General features: G+C 43.7%; 1 protein-coding gene across 1 annotated transcript in view; it reads right to left on the minus strand.

Annotated features, from left to right (window-relative positions):
• PAPSS2 (3'-phosphoadenosine 5'-phosphosulfate synthase 2) overlaps positions 1 to 16331 on the minus strand; it is a 95275-nt gene extending 78944 nt beyond the window's left edge. Inside the window, exon 1 of the mRNA XM_055118703.1 lies at positions 16047 to 16331. Coding sequence (XP_054974678.1) covers positions 16047 to 16073 — 27 coding nt within the window. The 5' untranslated portion in view covers positions 16074 to 16331. The remainder of the gene's footprint in view (positions 1 to 16046) is intronic.
• Between the last annotated feature and the right edge of the window lie 855 nt (positions 16332 to 17186).

Below are 17186 nucleotides of genomic sequence, written 5' to 3' on the forward strand. Positions count from 1 at the left end.
AAGTTCACTGGATGTAGTCCCCAAAACGAACAAAACTATTGCTCCTGAATTGTCTGGCAGATATTTTGAAAGAGGAAACTGGGACTGTTACAGAAATAGTTTCCAAATGGTTATATAGCCATCACCACCATCACCAACAAACAAAACAAAACAAAACAAAAAAGACCCCGAGAAACTCAGAAAAATATAACCCTTTTGGTATTAAGATCAGAGAGAATTTTCCCCATGATTCTTTTTGAGGAGATTGCCATCGGTCCTTATTAATGAACAATAACCTCAATAATATTACAGGAAACAGAAAAATTTATAAAGAACAAAAAGTGGTAATATAATGAATACAATTCAAGGAGGGCTTGTGATGTCAAGCTAGATGTTCAATTCTCTGAATTCATATGTGAGTAATAAACTAAAAGGACTGACATAAGCAAGTCAACACTGAACATCCCTCACATACTTACCCTCCCATTCCAGTCGGCAGCAACAGATATCAAAGTTTTCTTAAAGGGATAGAAAACAAATGTTTTCACTATTACAGGCTATACAGACTAATGCAATACTCATCTATGCTATGAAAGCAGCTGGAGAGAATGTGTAAATGACTAGGCTTCACTTAATGTCTTAAGTTTTACTTATAGACACTGATATATTTCTTAAAATACATGGAAACATTCTTAACTTGTAGGTCATTTCAAAATAAATGGGAGGTGATGGATTGGATTTGGTGCACAAAATGTCAATTATTCACCACTAATATACAGGTGCAAATTTTTCCCAACTGACTCCTATATCCATCTCTTTCCTCAAGCCTCTACTATATTCACTTTGTTAAGTATTAACTCTTTCTACATTCTATATGCAGCTATACATAATCCAAGCAGGATGAAATACATGTAGACAACACTGAATCAGAATTTCTCTGTCCCCTGAAGATAAGAAGGTAATCCAAGATGGATTAGCAGCAATTTGGGAAAAGGTTTAACTTTTCTTCTCTTTAAAATAAACAGAAATATACACATACAGCAGGGGAGAAAGAAATGTGAGTGCACAACTTTCTCTATTTCAGAGATCACATACTAATATTTCTAATCATATGAAATGAGGCCAGGGTCCAGAAAGATGGCACAGAGATTAAAGAGCAAGTCTTGCATGCAACCCCCAGATGAATCCTTGCTACAGCCCCCTGCCAAGCACTGCTGGTGCAGACCTGGAAGCCCCCAGAGTCCTGTCAGGTTGACCCAAGAGAATCTTCAGTAACGCCCGCTCTAGCACTGAAACTTCAGCTCTGCTGGCTGAGAATCTTCAGGGGTAGCCCAAGGCCTACAGAGCACAGGCTAGAGATTCTCAAATAAAATAAAATAAAATAAAATAAAACCATAGCATGTTTTTCAGTACAAAATTAACTTGCTACAATCTCCCAAAGAATTCATTCTAAGAATCATTCAGATATCTCAGTTTTTGTCATTTTGGAGATGAAATAAAAAGCTTGGCAAGTGACTGGACAAACTTGGGTTGTCTCTACTATATGAACCCAGAGGAGGACCAGTGGAATTCGCCTCATCTCTCTATACTAGTATCCTCATTTATGGTTTGTCATGCCTATAACTACTCATTCTGGAGAGCTACTAGGATAACTAATAAGAAAATTTATGAATAAGTGTTGATGAGTATGATGAAAGGAAAGTATTATGCATACCCAGGGGAACCCCGCTACAGTGCAGGGAGGTGGCAATTACCCTCATGGAAGCACAACACACATCAAATTGAGCCTTCTCGTAATGTGTCACTGCATTTGGAAGATGTAGTCACACAATTGCAATGTTTAACACAGATCGTAGGTGCCCTTCTGACCACTGGCCCTGCACTCTCCTTTGGAGGCTGGGTTTGGTTACCTCTGTGCATTTTTGTGATGTTCTTCAGCCACTGGTTTGGATAATGAGGCTTGTGTGTGTGACACATGCTCCTTGAATCATGAAAGATTAAAATTCTGTGCTGAGCTGTAGAAATGCCAGTGAAACCTCTGGTACATCCAGAGAACAGGCCCATAGCTTGTGAAGCTTTGGGAACTTGTAATTCATGAATGCTCAACTGTGCAGGGCTGGCATAATGAACAAGGCAGGGTCTAGAGTTACATGTAAGTCACTGCAATTATTTCTAAGGACACTTATTCTTGAGTGTATGTATTCACCCACAAGAACACTGAAGCTTTGTACCACGAAGGTGAAATGTTGGGTTCAATTCCAAACACTACTGTTCCTAAAACTGGCTACAGCGCCTCATCCAAACTAATATTTATTGCCTTTTAATGGCATCTGCTAAAATCCACATCTTCTAAGGATTAGAACACGTTTCAAAAAGCCCCCCAGGAAAGTCACTTTCAAAGCAGCAGCATCCTTTTAGTTTCTCTGCTGCATTCATCCACATCTATAAGGGCAAAACTGAAATGCATGTTTAAATAATCAGTACAATCTGCATTCTGACAGCCATCGTCTCTATTACATGTATCATATTAATGAAAGGAAAAAAAGAAGTGATGGAAGACATGGCACTCATAATATATCCCAAGGCAAGTGATTAACTGAAGTCTTCTAGTTCTCAGCTCTAAAATTGGAATTTGTTTGGAGGTTCAGGCAGGGAGCTCTCATATTCCCTCAACCAAAGAGTATTCACTATTTTGGGAAAACCATCCTCTTTGATCAAGCATAAGGATTTGGGAGGGACACACATGGAATGGTGAGGGGGAAAAGGGACACCTGCCTAGCCAGTCAGATCAGCTGAATCAATCACTGGAGTGACATGTTGCAGCCACATCGCCCTCAGGTCCTCTGCTCTGAAATGAGGGCAAAAACATGTCCTGTTTCTCGGGCTAATGTGAGGATGAGAAGGGAGACTGGACAGAGAGTTCCTAAATTCCTACTTAGGGACTCCAGCTACATCAACAAGATATTTTTCTGAAACTCAAGGGAAACTTACATCATCAAGAATTAATATGATATGGGCCAGAGCGATAGCACAGCGGGTAAGGCGTTTGCCTTGCACGCGGCCAACTCGGGTTCGATCCCCGGCATCCCATATGGTCCCCCAAGCACCACCGGGAGTAATTCCTGAGTGCAAAGCCAGGAGTAACCCCTGAGCATCGCTGGGTGTGACCCAAAAAGCAAAAAAAAATTAATATGATAGTGTGAAGTTTATAAGAATTATTACATCATGACCCCAACACAGAAGAAAATGGAAGAAACCAGTATTTGGGATGACCCAAATTTCTCCACCCACTAGATCGGGCTAAGTATAGAGATAACACGTCCTTAGGACAGAATTTTACATCTAAGGTCTCTTGAACTGTGAAGACCTGGATACTGTGATCTAATTTCAAGACTGTAACCACTCCCCACTCCTCTAAAGGAGTTCAATCTTACTCCCTGCCACTGCCCAGTCCCTGCCTCTCTCTGCCACAGGAGCCCAGAATCTGGCCTTTTTCACAATGGCCTCCTGAGAATCAGACTTCAAATCTAGTCTGGCTGCTATTATAAAATAAGGTCCAGAATTGGTAGAAACTTAAGAGTTTTTGGTGTTTTTTTTTTCTGACAGAAAAACACAGTCCCCCCAACTGTTTCTTCTGAGCAACATGGGAGGTAGCTTTTTAACAATCTCACAATTTCTATGAACTCTCTTTTGGTCCTCAATGACATGGAAGCATAATCTTCCATATCTAGTTATCAACATATTTAAGCCGTGACTTTCAGTTGGGTTATATTTTTACTGTGTGAAGGACAGGGAGAAAACTCAAGTGATAGAGCACACGTTTAGAATGTTTAAGGCCCTGTACATGATCTCTGCCACCATATGTTCTTGCCATCCCCAGCACCAGCAATGACAGATGTGGACCCTTAGAATTGCACTAGTCCTCATCCCCCCAGCACCATGGGGAGGTGGGAGGGTGGTGATGATCCCTATACAAATAAAATAAGTTATTGTATGAAAATGCATTGGTGGCTCGGTTTTCTTTTATCATCTACAAATGACAGTCATAGCTTGGTTTAAGTAATAGCAGCTCTAGTGGAAACAGATCATTGTTTATGTTTGCTTAATATTACCATGGGGGTGGGGGAGGCTAAACAATAAAAACTATTACCCAAACTCATTGAGTGGGCAAAGAAAGAAAGTTTATTTTTCCATTATTCTCTTCATGTCACCATGAGAAAGTAATGTGGACTAACAAGAGTCATATGCATTTGCTTGTGTACATTTACTCTTTTTTTGAAAGTACTGGAGAATGTCTCTAAATAGATTTCATTATTATTATCTTGAGATATTAGCACTAGATGACTGCCAAAATATTTTACAAATGAAGCAATAATATATTCCTAGTTACCTAATCCGGCTGTGTTTGCTACTTGGCATTGTGTCATCCCCTCTATGAAATAAACAACATATTAACCACAGAGGAGCTAATAAGATTCTGACTTCTCCTTTGAGGGAAACTCTCTAGAGACTTATTCTAGTTGAATGAGTTTCCTGCTTACTATTTTTCACAAACTTCCTTCATGAGGTGGTGGGGACTACATGTGTTATTACACAGGAAACCTCTAGAACAGGACCCGCCTCATAATAAAATGCTCAACGCTAGTGATAACAGGTCACAACAGAGCAGGAATTTTATAAACACAACAAGATCTAAAAATGGAAACTCTTACTAAATATGTAAATTCTACAGACAGAATTTTAATGTTTGGGTTGCATTAGATCTCTTTTATTTGTCTAATTTAAACACAGTGGGTACATATAAATCTTCTATTTTTCTTTCTTCTTTCTTATTTTTAAGAAACTATTTAAAACATTCTTGTATTAGTGACTGTTGGGCCCCAAAGTGCCATTATTACTCATATGTTTCAGGAAAAACTTTATTGGGATTCAGCAATTCACCTTACAGGATCCCAACAATATTTGAAATCTACTTAACAGCCTTTCATAGACTAAGAAAATAGGAGAAATGGGTAGATTTACAGATAAAAATGAAAATACTGAGATCTTCAACAGAACAAAGACTTTAATGTGCAACTGAACTTGGATCAACTTTCGCTAAATGTATCATGCACTATGTAATCATCTGCATCTGTTTTTGAAATAATGATTATAACCATTTGAGAACATGGAAGAAGAGTGAGTGAGATTGGGCTAGAGGTTGAATTCTTTAAAGAAAAAGGCTGACCAAACACACACACACACACACACACACACACACACACACACACACTGCTCGTTGGTCTGTATTTTCTATCTCCAAGGGTCAAGAATTGAAACCACAGTGTAATTGTGATTCATTAACAATTGATTCAGGAGGTTTTTTTTCATTTATGGAAATGTTTCTAAGTAAATAAAAGAAACTGAGGTGTAAAAAATGGGTAGGGCACTTCTCAAGGATGCAAAAAAAGCACAGTAGAAATGATACCTATACCTATATGTTCATTGCAGCACTACTCACAATGGCCAAAATCTGGAAACAACCCAAGTGCCCTAGAACAGATGACTGGTTAAAGAAACTTTGGTATATCTACACAATGGAATACTACACAGCTGTTAGGAGAGATGAAGTCATGAAATTTGCTTATAAGTGGATAGACATGGAATGTGTCATGCTAAGTGAAATGAGTCAGAAAGAGAGGGACAGACATAGAAGGACTGCACTCATTTGTGGAGTATAGAATAACATCACATGAGGCGGACACCCAAGGACAGTAGATACAAGGGCCAGGAGGATTGCCCCATAGCTGGAAACCTGCTTCATGAGTGGAAGGGAGAGGGCAGATAGAATAGAGAAGGGATCACTAAGAAAATGATGGCTGGAGGAATGAGTCGGGATGGGAGATGTGTGCTGAAAGTAGATAATGGACTAAACATGATGACCTCTCAGTATATGTGTTGTAAGCCATAATGCCCAAAAGTAGAGAGAGAGTATGGGGAATGTTGTCTGCCATGGAGGCAGGTGGAGGATGGGAAAGGGGGGGTATACCGGGGATATTGGTGGTGGGGAATGTGCACTGGTGGAGGGATAGGTGTTTGATCATTGTGTGATTGTAACCCAAACTGAAAGCTTGTAGCTTGTAACTATCTCACCGTGATTCAATAAAATTTTAAAAAATGTGTAGGGCATCTTTCAAAGGGCATTTGATAAAGAGAGAGATCTAGGTGTGCATTTAGGTGATCAGAGTACCAGTGCAGTGACAGTATCACAGCCAACAGGTCAACAAGACCACAGACCTTAAAATTCAAAGACATGAAGTATCAACTGCAATATAAAGGATTTGAAAGATGAGCTCCCGACTCAGAGAAATTGTACCCTGGGGAAGTTGCTTGTCTTGCATGCAGCTGACTTAGGTTCGATCCCTGGCACCTGGTGCTTGAGCTTCACTAGGAATGATCCCTTTGTACAGATTCAGGATTAAGCCTTAAGCACTGCCAGATGCTCCAACACTACCCCCCAAAATAGACAAGCTCTTAATTTTCCTTCCATAAGCTAGCATTCTTTTAAAAATACGTTTTAAAAAAAATCACAGCCTGAATAAAAAGTGGAATAGTCAGAGTTTCAACTGAATCGAATAAAAGACTTTTGAAAATGTACGAAAAGTCAGTTGAGAATTTCATTGCTTCTGGCCCAAGGCCATCGCAAAATTTACTGGGCAGAAGATTGAAAGAATAGGAAGGTTGTGGGTGGGTGTTGCAATTAGAAAAAGCAAACACTTGTTTATAATAGATTTAAAGATGGAGTTTGAATGAACAAAACCACTATAATTAAAAAATATTAGGCTTTAGTAGTTATATTTAATTATGGCAAACACTGCTTCTGGTTGGGTCATTCAATAAATATTTATTGAGTGAACAAAGTGAACAAATACATAGATGAAGATTTGAAAGGAGCTAAAAGGAAAATGATTTTACAGGGTTTTGTTTTGTTTTGTTTGTTGTTTGAGAGGGGCCACTCATGACAGTGTTCTGCCCAGCTGTATTCAGGGGCTCGGTGGGCTTCACTAGGGAGCTATGCAGTACCAGGAGTCGAACTTAGGGCTTCGCATATGCTGTGCATGTTCTTTACATCTTGAGCTATCTCCCTGGGTCTTTGGTAATCTTAAAGAAACCAAAACAATATACAATGGCACCACCAGCAGAAGACCAAAAAGGCATTTCAGGTTTGGGGATTTTTCCTTTTAAGATCCAGGAATCAAATAATTTTAACAATAGAAAAAATACAAAAATAAAAATCACCACCAAAGTCTTCAATTGCTGGTCATGCTAGAAATGGAAAGGTGTGAATTATCTGTAATTACATAATGGTTAGGGAAGGCACTATAGGAGAATGAAGTAATAGACATTAATCTTAGATGTTATCATAGGAGGTTTAAGCTGCAAAATTCTGCCTGCAAATGAGTTTTTAAAGCACACACAGCTTAAATTAAAAAGAGAAAAGTGATTGTTAGATTACTAAATTTATACAGGTGCTTTGTGGATAAAAATAATTTCTATAATAGAATGTATAAAGCAGGGTCAGAGAGATAGTACAGAGGGCAGGGTGCTTGCCCTACATGTGGTCAACATGCGTTTGAATCCCTGGCAATGTATATGATTCCCTAAGCACCACCAGGAGTGATCCTTGAGCACAGAGCCAGGAGTAAACCCTGAGGGCAGTCGGTATGGCCCTAAAATAAACAAACAAGAAACAACAACAAAAAATTAAAGATATATAACTTTTCTGTTACTAACTAGACCATTAAGGCAATTATCAACTTAGCTAAAAATCACCTTTATTGATGTAGATTTTGATGTATTTATGAATGATTTTAGAAAAATTCTGTCACAATTCACATACTGTATACTTTCATTGCTAAAATTAAAAGAAATTTGTTGTCCAACAGACTGGGGTTGGCATATTGATGTTGCAGCCATGTTTCCATAAAACCAGTCAGGGCAAAGTTAACTTGAAGAGTAAATGTGAAATGCAGAAAACATTGCTGATAAGATTTTAAAGGAACTGATGAGAGTGATTTTATACGTCACACATTGTCAGAGGCAAGTTTTAATATAGTGGCTCATTCGTGGAGAGAGGAACAAACCTTCCATCTATTTTAAATCACAAAGAATTATTTGGGGATGAAAAAGGCAGGGCAAAAGGCAAAAGGAAGAAGAAAACAAAGGCTGTAACAAGTCCAAAGTTTCTAGTCGACCAATTATCCTTCTTGAGAAGCTTTATTTGTTCTTTATAAGATGAGATGGGAAGGGAGCTGAGAAATCAGTCTGAGACTTTTGAATTGCTTTTGTTGATCTTTGAGAGTATGTTATATATCCTGGGTATCAAACCTTTATCTTATGTGTTAAATGTAAATATTTTTCCCCATTCAGTTAACTGTCTTTTTATTTTAGCCCACGTGTTTTTGCCATGCAGAGTTCTTTAACTTTATGCATTCCCATTTGCTTATTTTTTATTTTGTTGCCTTTGCCAGTGGTATCAGGCTCTTTAATAAAAATTATTTTTTAGGGACTGGAGTGATAGCACAGCAGGTAGGGTGTTTGCCTTGCACGCAGCAGACCCGGGTACGATTCCCAGGATCCCATATGGTTCCCCAAGCACTGCCAGGAGTGATTCCAGAGTGAAGAGTCAGGAGTAACCCCTAAGAATTGCGTGGGTGTGACCCAAAACAGAAAAAATATATATTTTTTAAAATCAGTAGGAGGGCCGGAGCAATAGTACAGCGCGTAGGGCATTTGCCTTGCATGTGGTTGCATTTGGTGATGAAAAAGGCAGGGGAAAAGGAAGAAGCTGACTCGGGTTCGATCCCCAGCATCCCATATGGTCCCTCAAGCACCACCAGGAGTAATTCCTGAGTGCAAAGTCAGGAGTAACCCCTGAGCATAGCTGGGTGTGACCCAAAGAGCAAAAAAAAAAAAAAATCATAGGAGCCTGAGAAAGGAAGTCCTGTCCTTGCCTAGTGCTGGACTCAGGAAGAGAGACGCCAGATTGCTTCAGAGATGATGAAAGCAAGGGGCACTGGGCTTACTGCTGATCCCTGATAGACACCAGAGGAGAGATGAAATGAATGACCTCCAGCAGCCCTCACAGCCCTCAAAGTCCCAGCCTGGTCACACCAGAGCTGGGGTCTGGCTCCCATGCTGCAGGAAGAATTAAGGAAGCAGGGAAACACAGTAAGAGTTATCCCCACTGCTTCACTGGCATAGCATGGCGACCTCAGGCATCCAAGGAGAGCACTGAATGGACAAGGCGAGCGGTTGGGACTGAAGGGCCTTTTTGACACAAAGGTGCTTGAGCTCTCCTGACACTAAGAAAGAGAGGACAATGGACATCTGTCTCTAAAGATAGCTGTCACCCAGAACAGGTGAGTGTCCCTCACCCCAGGCCTTAGCACTCTATATGAAAACACGTTTGGTGGATTGGTGGTGGTGGGGTGGTGATGGTGGTGGTTGAGCCACACCCTGTGGTGCTTGGGGCCCAGTACTATACTCTCGAGTCATTGCCAGAAGTGCTTGGGAGATCAAACTGGGGTCACCCACATGCAACTGTGTACTATCTATCCAGTACCTATAAACACCAGTGTTAAATTTAATCTTTAGACTTATGTTTGCTTGCTTTTAAAGTGCTCCCTTCAAGAAAAATGATACAGGTATGGTAAGGTAAAGGCATGCTATGGAACATTACTTAAACACAGGAAGCAAGAAGAAGTAGACCTTTTTTATTCCCAGCAATGATGGGTTCTGAGTTCTATTTACCAGTACTTCCATAAGGATAGATGTGAATGCCAGTGATAGTATGAAATTATCAAACTGGAAACAGCAAATAGATGAGCAAGATATCAAGGCCAAAATCTGTGGGAAAATAGGAACTCATGAGGTAAGCAAGCAGGGATGTACTTTTCTCTTGAGAGCGACACACTCCCTGCTGGGGCCCACTTGGATGGATTTGGACAGCATCTCAGGGGGGTATGAACAGAAATCCATGTCCAGAGTCCACCGTGAGGGGTGGGGACACAAATATCTTCCTCTTGAAATCAAAATAAACAAATGAGAGGCCAGAGAGGTGGTGCACAGAAAAGGCATTTGCTCTGCAGGTGGCCAATCTAACACTCCATATAATCCCCCAAGCCCTGCTAGGAGTGATCCCTAAGTGTAGAGTCAGGAATAAGCCCTGAACACTGCCAGGTGTGATTCCCCAGATAAAGCAACCAAAAATAAACAAAAAAAACCTTAAAAATAAATGGCTCTCCTTTACATTAAGCTGCACACCTAAGAGGCACGCTCGAGAGAGAAGAAAGGTGCCTGACAAAGAGGCAGCGGGGTCAAGGGGATGAGAGAGAAACTGGGGACATTGGTGGTGGGAAATGTGCACTGGTGGAAGGATGGGTGTTGAAACATTATATGACTGAAACCCGATCATGAACAACTTCGTAACTGTGTGTCTCACTGTGATTCAAAAATTTAAAAAGAGGATGCACTTATAGCACTGCAAAATACAGGGAATTTAGCAAAGAGATGGAATGGTTTAAAATAATTAAATTGATATTCTAGGAAATAAGAAATCTTAAATTAGAAAAATCAGAATAAACTTGTCTTGGCAGAAAAAGTGCCAGGGATGTGACTCAATGGTAGAGCCAATGCTGAGCACTGAGAGGCCCTGATTTCACTCCCTGGAAACTTCAAAAAAAGAGGAGGGTTTAGAAAGTGGGGGTGGTGGCTGGAGAGACAGCACAGTGGGTAGAGCATTTACCCTGCACACAGCTGACCCAGGTTCAATCCCTGGTATCCCATATGGTCCTCTGAGCCAGGAGTTATCCCTGAGTGAAGAGCCAGGGGTCAGTCAACCCTGAGCACTGACGGGTGTGCCCCCAAAACAAAAACAAAAAAACACCAAAATAAAGTGGGGGGCGAAGGGGCCCCCATCCTTTTGAGGTGCTGTATTCAGCATCTGACCATTGTGTGCAAAAATGTGACTCAAATTCACTACACTTATCACCTGACTGGTTTAAAAAGCTGTAAGTGGTAAATTTAGGCTAACGCGGCCCCTGAATAGTGAAGCCACTCAGACACAGAGTAGAAAGATAAGCAATTTCTCTCTTAGGCATCTTTCACTTCAAAGAATGTTTGCAGGCAGTTTTTCCATGGTGAATGACAAATATTATCCTGTGATGAATTCCATATCCGTTTATGTCTCTTTATTGAAAATCTACTCTGACAGTCCAAAATTCAATGCCAGGTTGCTGGACATCCATGCATTTCTGTTTCTAGGTGCACAAATCCAGGGGAGAAACTGACATATCTATGCTTATTTTCTTTTACTTTCTATGTTTTCTGAAGTCTTCCAAACACACGGCCTAATGAGTTCCCATTGCTATTTAGTGATAGATTTGGAGATGAACAGTAATCTCAGAGGATGGAGACTGACATCATCGATTCACTGCCCCAACTTTCATTCCCTGAAGGTTCCGTGTTCGAGGTAAGTCTAATTATCCCCTAAGCAAACCACAGAGCCACGTGCATTAACAGAAATGTGATGAAAGACAATGATAACTATCTCAGAGACATAAAACTCAGAGTTAACTGCAAGTATCTTTAACTGTAAATGTCCAAACTGATCGTCTTGGTACTACAGCACAAGTTGAGCCACATTAATATCGGCTCTGTGCTCAGAAGTCACTCCTGGTCAGGTCTGGGAGATCATATGAGCACTGAGAATCAAACCTACCAAGTGTAACTTGCTATCTATCTGCTGTACTAACTCTCTGTCCCCAAATACATTAATTTTAAGGTAGATATAGGAACTATTAAAGATGCAGGAAGACTGAACAGAAGTTAATTCAACATTTACTTAAATCTTGGTCAAAGTTTCCAGCAACATCTTGCTACTTGGGTTACTCTGGTATGTCCACATCAATAATCAGCCTTTGCTTTCTACCAGCTTTTCATGATAAGGACTCCATGGTCAGTCCAATGCTTTGTAGTTGCTCTGATTAAATATGTTATTACATGTGTACTCTTATTAAATATTCTTTTTTGAATTGAATCACTGTGAGATAGAGTTACAAAACTTTCAAATTTGAGTTTCAGTCATACAATGATCGAACACCCATCCCTCCACCAGTGCACATTCTCCACCACCAATGTCCCCAGTATCCCCCCCTCCTCTTTCCAACCCTTCCCTTGTCTCTATGGCAGACAATTTCCCCCATACTCTATACTTTTGGGCATTATCGTTTGCATCTTATTAAATATTCTGGTGGTTTATTGTGTCTTCAGGATGGTGTGCCCATGCTTTCTTCTCCATACTTGACAATGAAAAACAGCAATGATTCTGATGATGATGGCAATATAGTAAAAATGATCATAGATAATTTTCTGTAGATAGGGTACCTCTGCTGGTCTAGAATTATTCAAAACTCATATATCCTCCTCACAACAACTGTTGGTGACTATTATTAACTTTGCCTTAGAAATGTGGGCATTTTCAGACAAAATGGTGTATACTGAAGTAGAATTATAGCAGGAACAAAAGCATTAGCTCAATGTTGAACAGTGCTGCATTAAAATCCTATCTTCCATGGCTTTTCTCTTCCCCTAAAGATGAGATTCAATGCTCATTAGCCACACTATGGGAAATTATGTGTCTAAATTCCTGGTATCTGGCAGGTGCTTGCTCTTCTTTCCTTTTGATGAAAGTTATGTCTTGCTTTAGGCAGCATCTGCAATTAGTTTCAAAACAGAAACTTACAGGAAAATGATTTCAAGATATATATATATATATTTTTTCTTTTTGGGTCACACCTGGCGATGCACAGGGGCTACTCCTGGCTCTGCACTCAGGAATCACTCCTGGTGGTGCTCAGGGGACCATATGGGATGCTGGGAATCGAACCTGGGTTGGCCACGTGCAAGGCAAACGCCCTACCCGCTGTGCTATCGCTCCAGCCCCTCAAGATAATTTTAAAAGTAAATAATCTCTCACATACATGAAGAATTGTATAGTTTTCAATATCCCTTCACTGCTTCACAACCATGGTATTATTAATCCTTTGGAAAATATTTTGGTATCTTAGTTGATTTAAAAATTATTTATTTTACTTTCTTGTGGGTCTGCACCCAGGGATCACTCCTGACAGGGCAGGGGAGGCCATCTGGGGTGCAACAGATGAAACCCAGGCCGGCCCCATGCAGAGGGCAAGTGACTTACCCATTATACTATCTCTCCAGGCCCTCAGCTGACTTTTTAAAAATTGAGTGTCTCTGGGCATATTAACATTGTGGGCCTGGAGACACGCTAATCCAGGAAATGATGCAAGAAGACAGTAGTAGGTCTTTGCCTTTCTTCCAAGTCCTCTGGAGGCATGTGTGCTTCTAGAGCATTCTGAACTGAAAGATTACAATCATTCAGAGTGTGGCAAAATAACCTTAGGAAACAAGCATCCACTTCAGTAGACCACCAAGCATGTAGTAGGAACACAACAAATATTTGAAGCTGTTGCAGGGCCTGTGAGGTGAATTAACTGTCCTATGTTAACAAGTGAGGAAACAAACGCAAAAATTCCTGCCAGTGCCTGAAAAGTTTTATCCTAGCTATGATAGTTTCGAGGTCAGCAAGACTCACTCCTCAATTAATCACGCTGCTAGAGAGACAGCACAGGGCTTAGGTGCCTGCATTGTACTGGACAGACCCTGATTTGATCCCCAGCATCTCCTTGAGTAATCACAGAATACAGAGCCAGGAGCAAACCTTGGGCACCACTGGGTGTGGCCCCCAAGATAAATAAATCAAATAATTGATTTGTTCAGAGGTCAGACGATGTGTACAAAGTTTGTATTTGATCTTCAAGATTTCAAAATACATTTGATTTTAACAACTGAAGTTTGAGAGATTTTATTTGTGCGTACAGCAGGCTTGCTGCACTCAACACTATCTATTTGCCCTTTGTGGGAAGTTGTGCTGTGTTTGGATTATACTCATGTTGGCTAAACAGAAATTCAAAACTACTGTCAGCTGGTTCAGGTGTTTGTTTAATCCTATACAGTATGTGCACACAACTCAAACAAATAAACAACAACCAAAAAGAAAAAAAAGGAGGGGGGCTCAAAGTGTATAACTAGAAAAAAATCAGATCTGCCATCACTCAAATTTCTTTCTTCTTGACTGTGCTCGTCCCTCCATCAGTTTGCAAATACAGTCTGCAAACCCTCCACTTCACAGGTCCTTACTGACTAGAGAGACATGAAGGGGTAAGCTCACCTGGTCCTACATTCCTAGTGCTGGACAAAGCCCCCATCAGAATGAGAAGAAACTACAGATGAAAGCAGGGAAGAGTTAAAACTCTGTGATATAATAATCTACCAGGTGCCCTATCAGCTTGTCATTTGGAAGCCACCGTTTTCAAATTTTACAGCTATCAGCCAAATTGGAAATAAAACATGAATGATTTTTCCACTTGGCAATACTGTAAGGCATATTACCATATTGAGAACTGCCCCTCTTTATTTACTTTTTTGGTTTTGTTTTGGGGCCACACCCCGTGATGATCAGGGGTTCGTATGGAATGCGGAGGATCGAACTCGCATTGGCTACATGCGAGGCAAACGCTCTATCCTCTGTACTAGCCGTTCTTCTCTCCACTTTAAAGTCATTTAGGGGGCTGGAGTGATAGCACAGCGGGTAGGGCGTTTGCCTTGCACGCGGCCCACCCAGGTTCGAATCCCAGCATCCCATATGGTCCCCTGAGCACCGCCAGGGGTAATTCCTTTGTGCATGAGCCAGGAATGACCCCTGTGCATTGCCGGGTGTGACCCAACAAGCAAAAAAAAAAAAAAAAGGGGGGGGGGTAATTCCTTTGTGCATGAGCCAGGAATGACCCCTGTGCATTGCCAGGTGTGACCCAAAAAGCAAAAAAAAAAAAAAAAAAGTCATTTAGTATCAGAGGCAGCTGGGCCCTGGTCGTGGTCCCTTCCCAAACTGACGCCGCCCCCCTGTGCTCCCCTGTAATCCCAAAGATTCCTCTCCCTTGTCCTGCTGCTCAAGTCCTATCCACCCTCATTCTCTCCAGTTGTTTTTATCCGTTCGCCCTTTCTCGGGTACACCTCAGTGCTATCTCACCCATTAATATTATTTAATAACAGTCATGGACGTGCACTGGACGCCTATTTGGTGCCATACCCAAGTCTAATCTTTTGAGAGCGGTTAGTCGGGTCAGAAACCACCATCATCACCCGAGATCCTCGGTAAAGACGCAGTCACGTCTTTACTGCGCGAAGGGGGACGGGCCGCCAAGCAAATTCGCCTGGCAGACCACCTAGGCTGTGGCCCCCCACCGGGTGGCTCCTCTGGCTCTGCTCTGGGAGTCTGTCCGGGATGGGGTCCCGGCGGGTCGGGCGCTGCTGGCGGTCAAGCCTTCTCCCTTTCCTGAAAGGGGCGGCTCAGGTGAGTTGTGGCTGAGCCGAGCCTCCGAAGGGCGCCCCTCGCGCTCCGCCGCGCCGAGGCGGGGCCGGGTCAGCGAACGCTACGTGCCGCCCGCTGCCCACCGGGTCTGAACCGAGCTGAACCGAGAGCAAGGTACACTCGGCGCGGGCATGCCACGGTCTTCGGTCGTCTAGGCAATTGCCGTTTCCTCTAGGAAAGTCTGTGCACGGAAGCCCACTCGAAGGGGGCTCCGCGGTGGACAAACCCCTCCGAGGGCAGTGCCGCGGACGTGTGCCCGGCCCCCGGCCGTGCGTCTGCTCGGCGCCCCCCGCGCGAAGATAACGCAAGAGGGAGAATCTGGAAAAGCCCTTCGGGGGAGTGGGTGTGCGGAAGTCGGTGGGCATCGGGGAGCGGGGGTCGGCAGAGGACGGTCTCTCCCTCTGCTGCCTTCTCTGCATCCCGCCCAGAAGGGTCACTCCCGGGCGTGACCGGCCCAGGCTCCCCGCGGGTCCCCGCCCGCGCTCCCTCCCCGGCGCCCGCCGTGCTCCTGCTCCTCCCGCGCCCCGGCTCCGGGGAGGGGCCCCGAGCGACGGGGGCGGCCGGGCCCACCTACCGTCTTCTGCTTCTTGACCCCCGACATGCTGGCTGGCGCGCTGGAGCCGGGAGTGGAGAGGCGAGGCGCTGGCGGCGGCGGCTGAGCGGCTCCCGGGGAAGGAGGTATAAAAAGGCTCGCAGACACGTCGCACTTCCCTTGACCAGCCCCCCTCCTCTTACTCCTCCTCCCGCCGCGCTCCTCTCCGCCCCGTCGGCGCTGCCAGCGGCGCCCAGCCCCGGGGACCCGGCCGCCGCCTTGGGCGGGGTCCCCCGCCCGGTTCCCGACCCGCCCGGGCGCCCGGAACGATCGTTCGCACCGAGCTGGGCAGGCCCCGCCAGCCGCGCGGGGTCAAGTTGGTCCCGGCTCAGCCGGTCCCCCGAGCGCTCCCCTACCCGCCGCCCTGTTCTCCCCGCCGCGGCCCCACCTCGCACCCCGCTCCCCGCGCCGCTTCCAGGAAGTCTTCCTGCCTCGGGGTCCCACAGCACGTCTTGGGTGAAGAGCAAGGATGCTTGAAACTGCCAGGCCTGTTGGCCGGATCTTGGCGGGCACCGACGCCTAGCTGTCCTCCCCGTGCTCTCCCGAGCGACCCTGTCCCAGGCGTGCACTCCTGATTTCTCCCGCGTCACAAATGAAGCCATGGAGGTGTTTCCCACGCCGTAAGGGTAAATCTCAAGGTTTATTTTAATTTTCTTTTTATTTTTTTGCCTGGTACGCTGCTTCACCTCTGGGCTGTCTATCTCCAGTGTCCAGACTGTACCAGCGCCCCAGGACGTGATGCTGATTCTTGTCTGCGCTCCATTGGCCAGGCTCAGAGGTACCATTCAGTGCACGGGAGCTTCCCGCGGGAGCTTCTCTCCTGTTTGACATGGGTCAGCAGGTGGCTCCTCCTCAACAAATCAGATAAGCAACGGCTGCCCCAGAAAATGGCCAATGGGAATCCAGCCACTTGACCCCTAAAATATCCCCATAGGACTGGTATGTTTTCAGCCGTGAGGATGGACCTGGTGAGGGAAGAGTCTAAGGAAGGACTGGTTGAGGAGATTTATGACCTAGAGCTTAGTTAGGGCTCCAAGAGTTTATCAGAGGTTAACATGAGGCGAGTTCTCTTACAGATCCCCAAAGTATGAGACAAGCAGAAATGGGAAGGAAACTATGACT

This window comes from Sorex araneus, chromosome 11, assembly GCF_027595985.1.
Source record: "Sorex araneus isolate mSorAra2 chromosome 11, mSorAra2.pri, whole genome shotgun sequence".
Taxonomy (NCBI): Eukaryota; Metazoa; Chordata; class Mammalia; order Eulipotyphla; family Soricidae; genus Sorex; species Sorex araneus.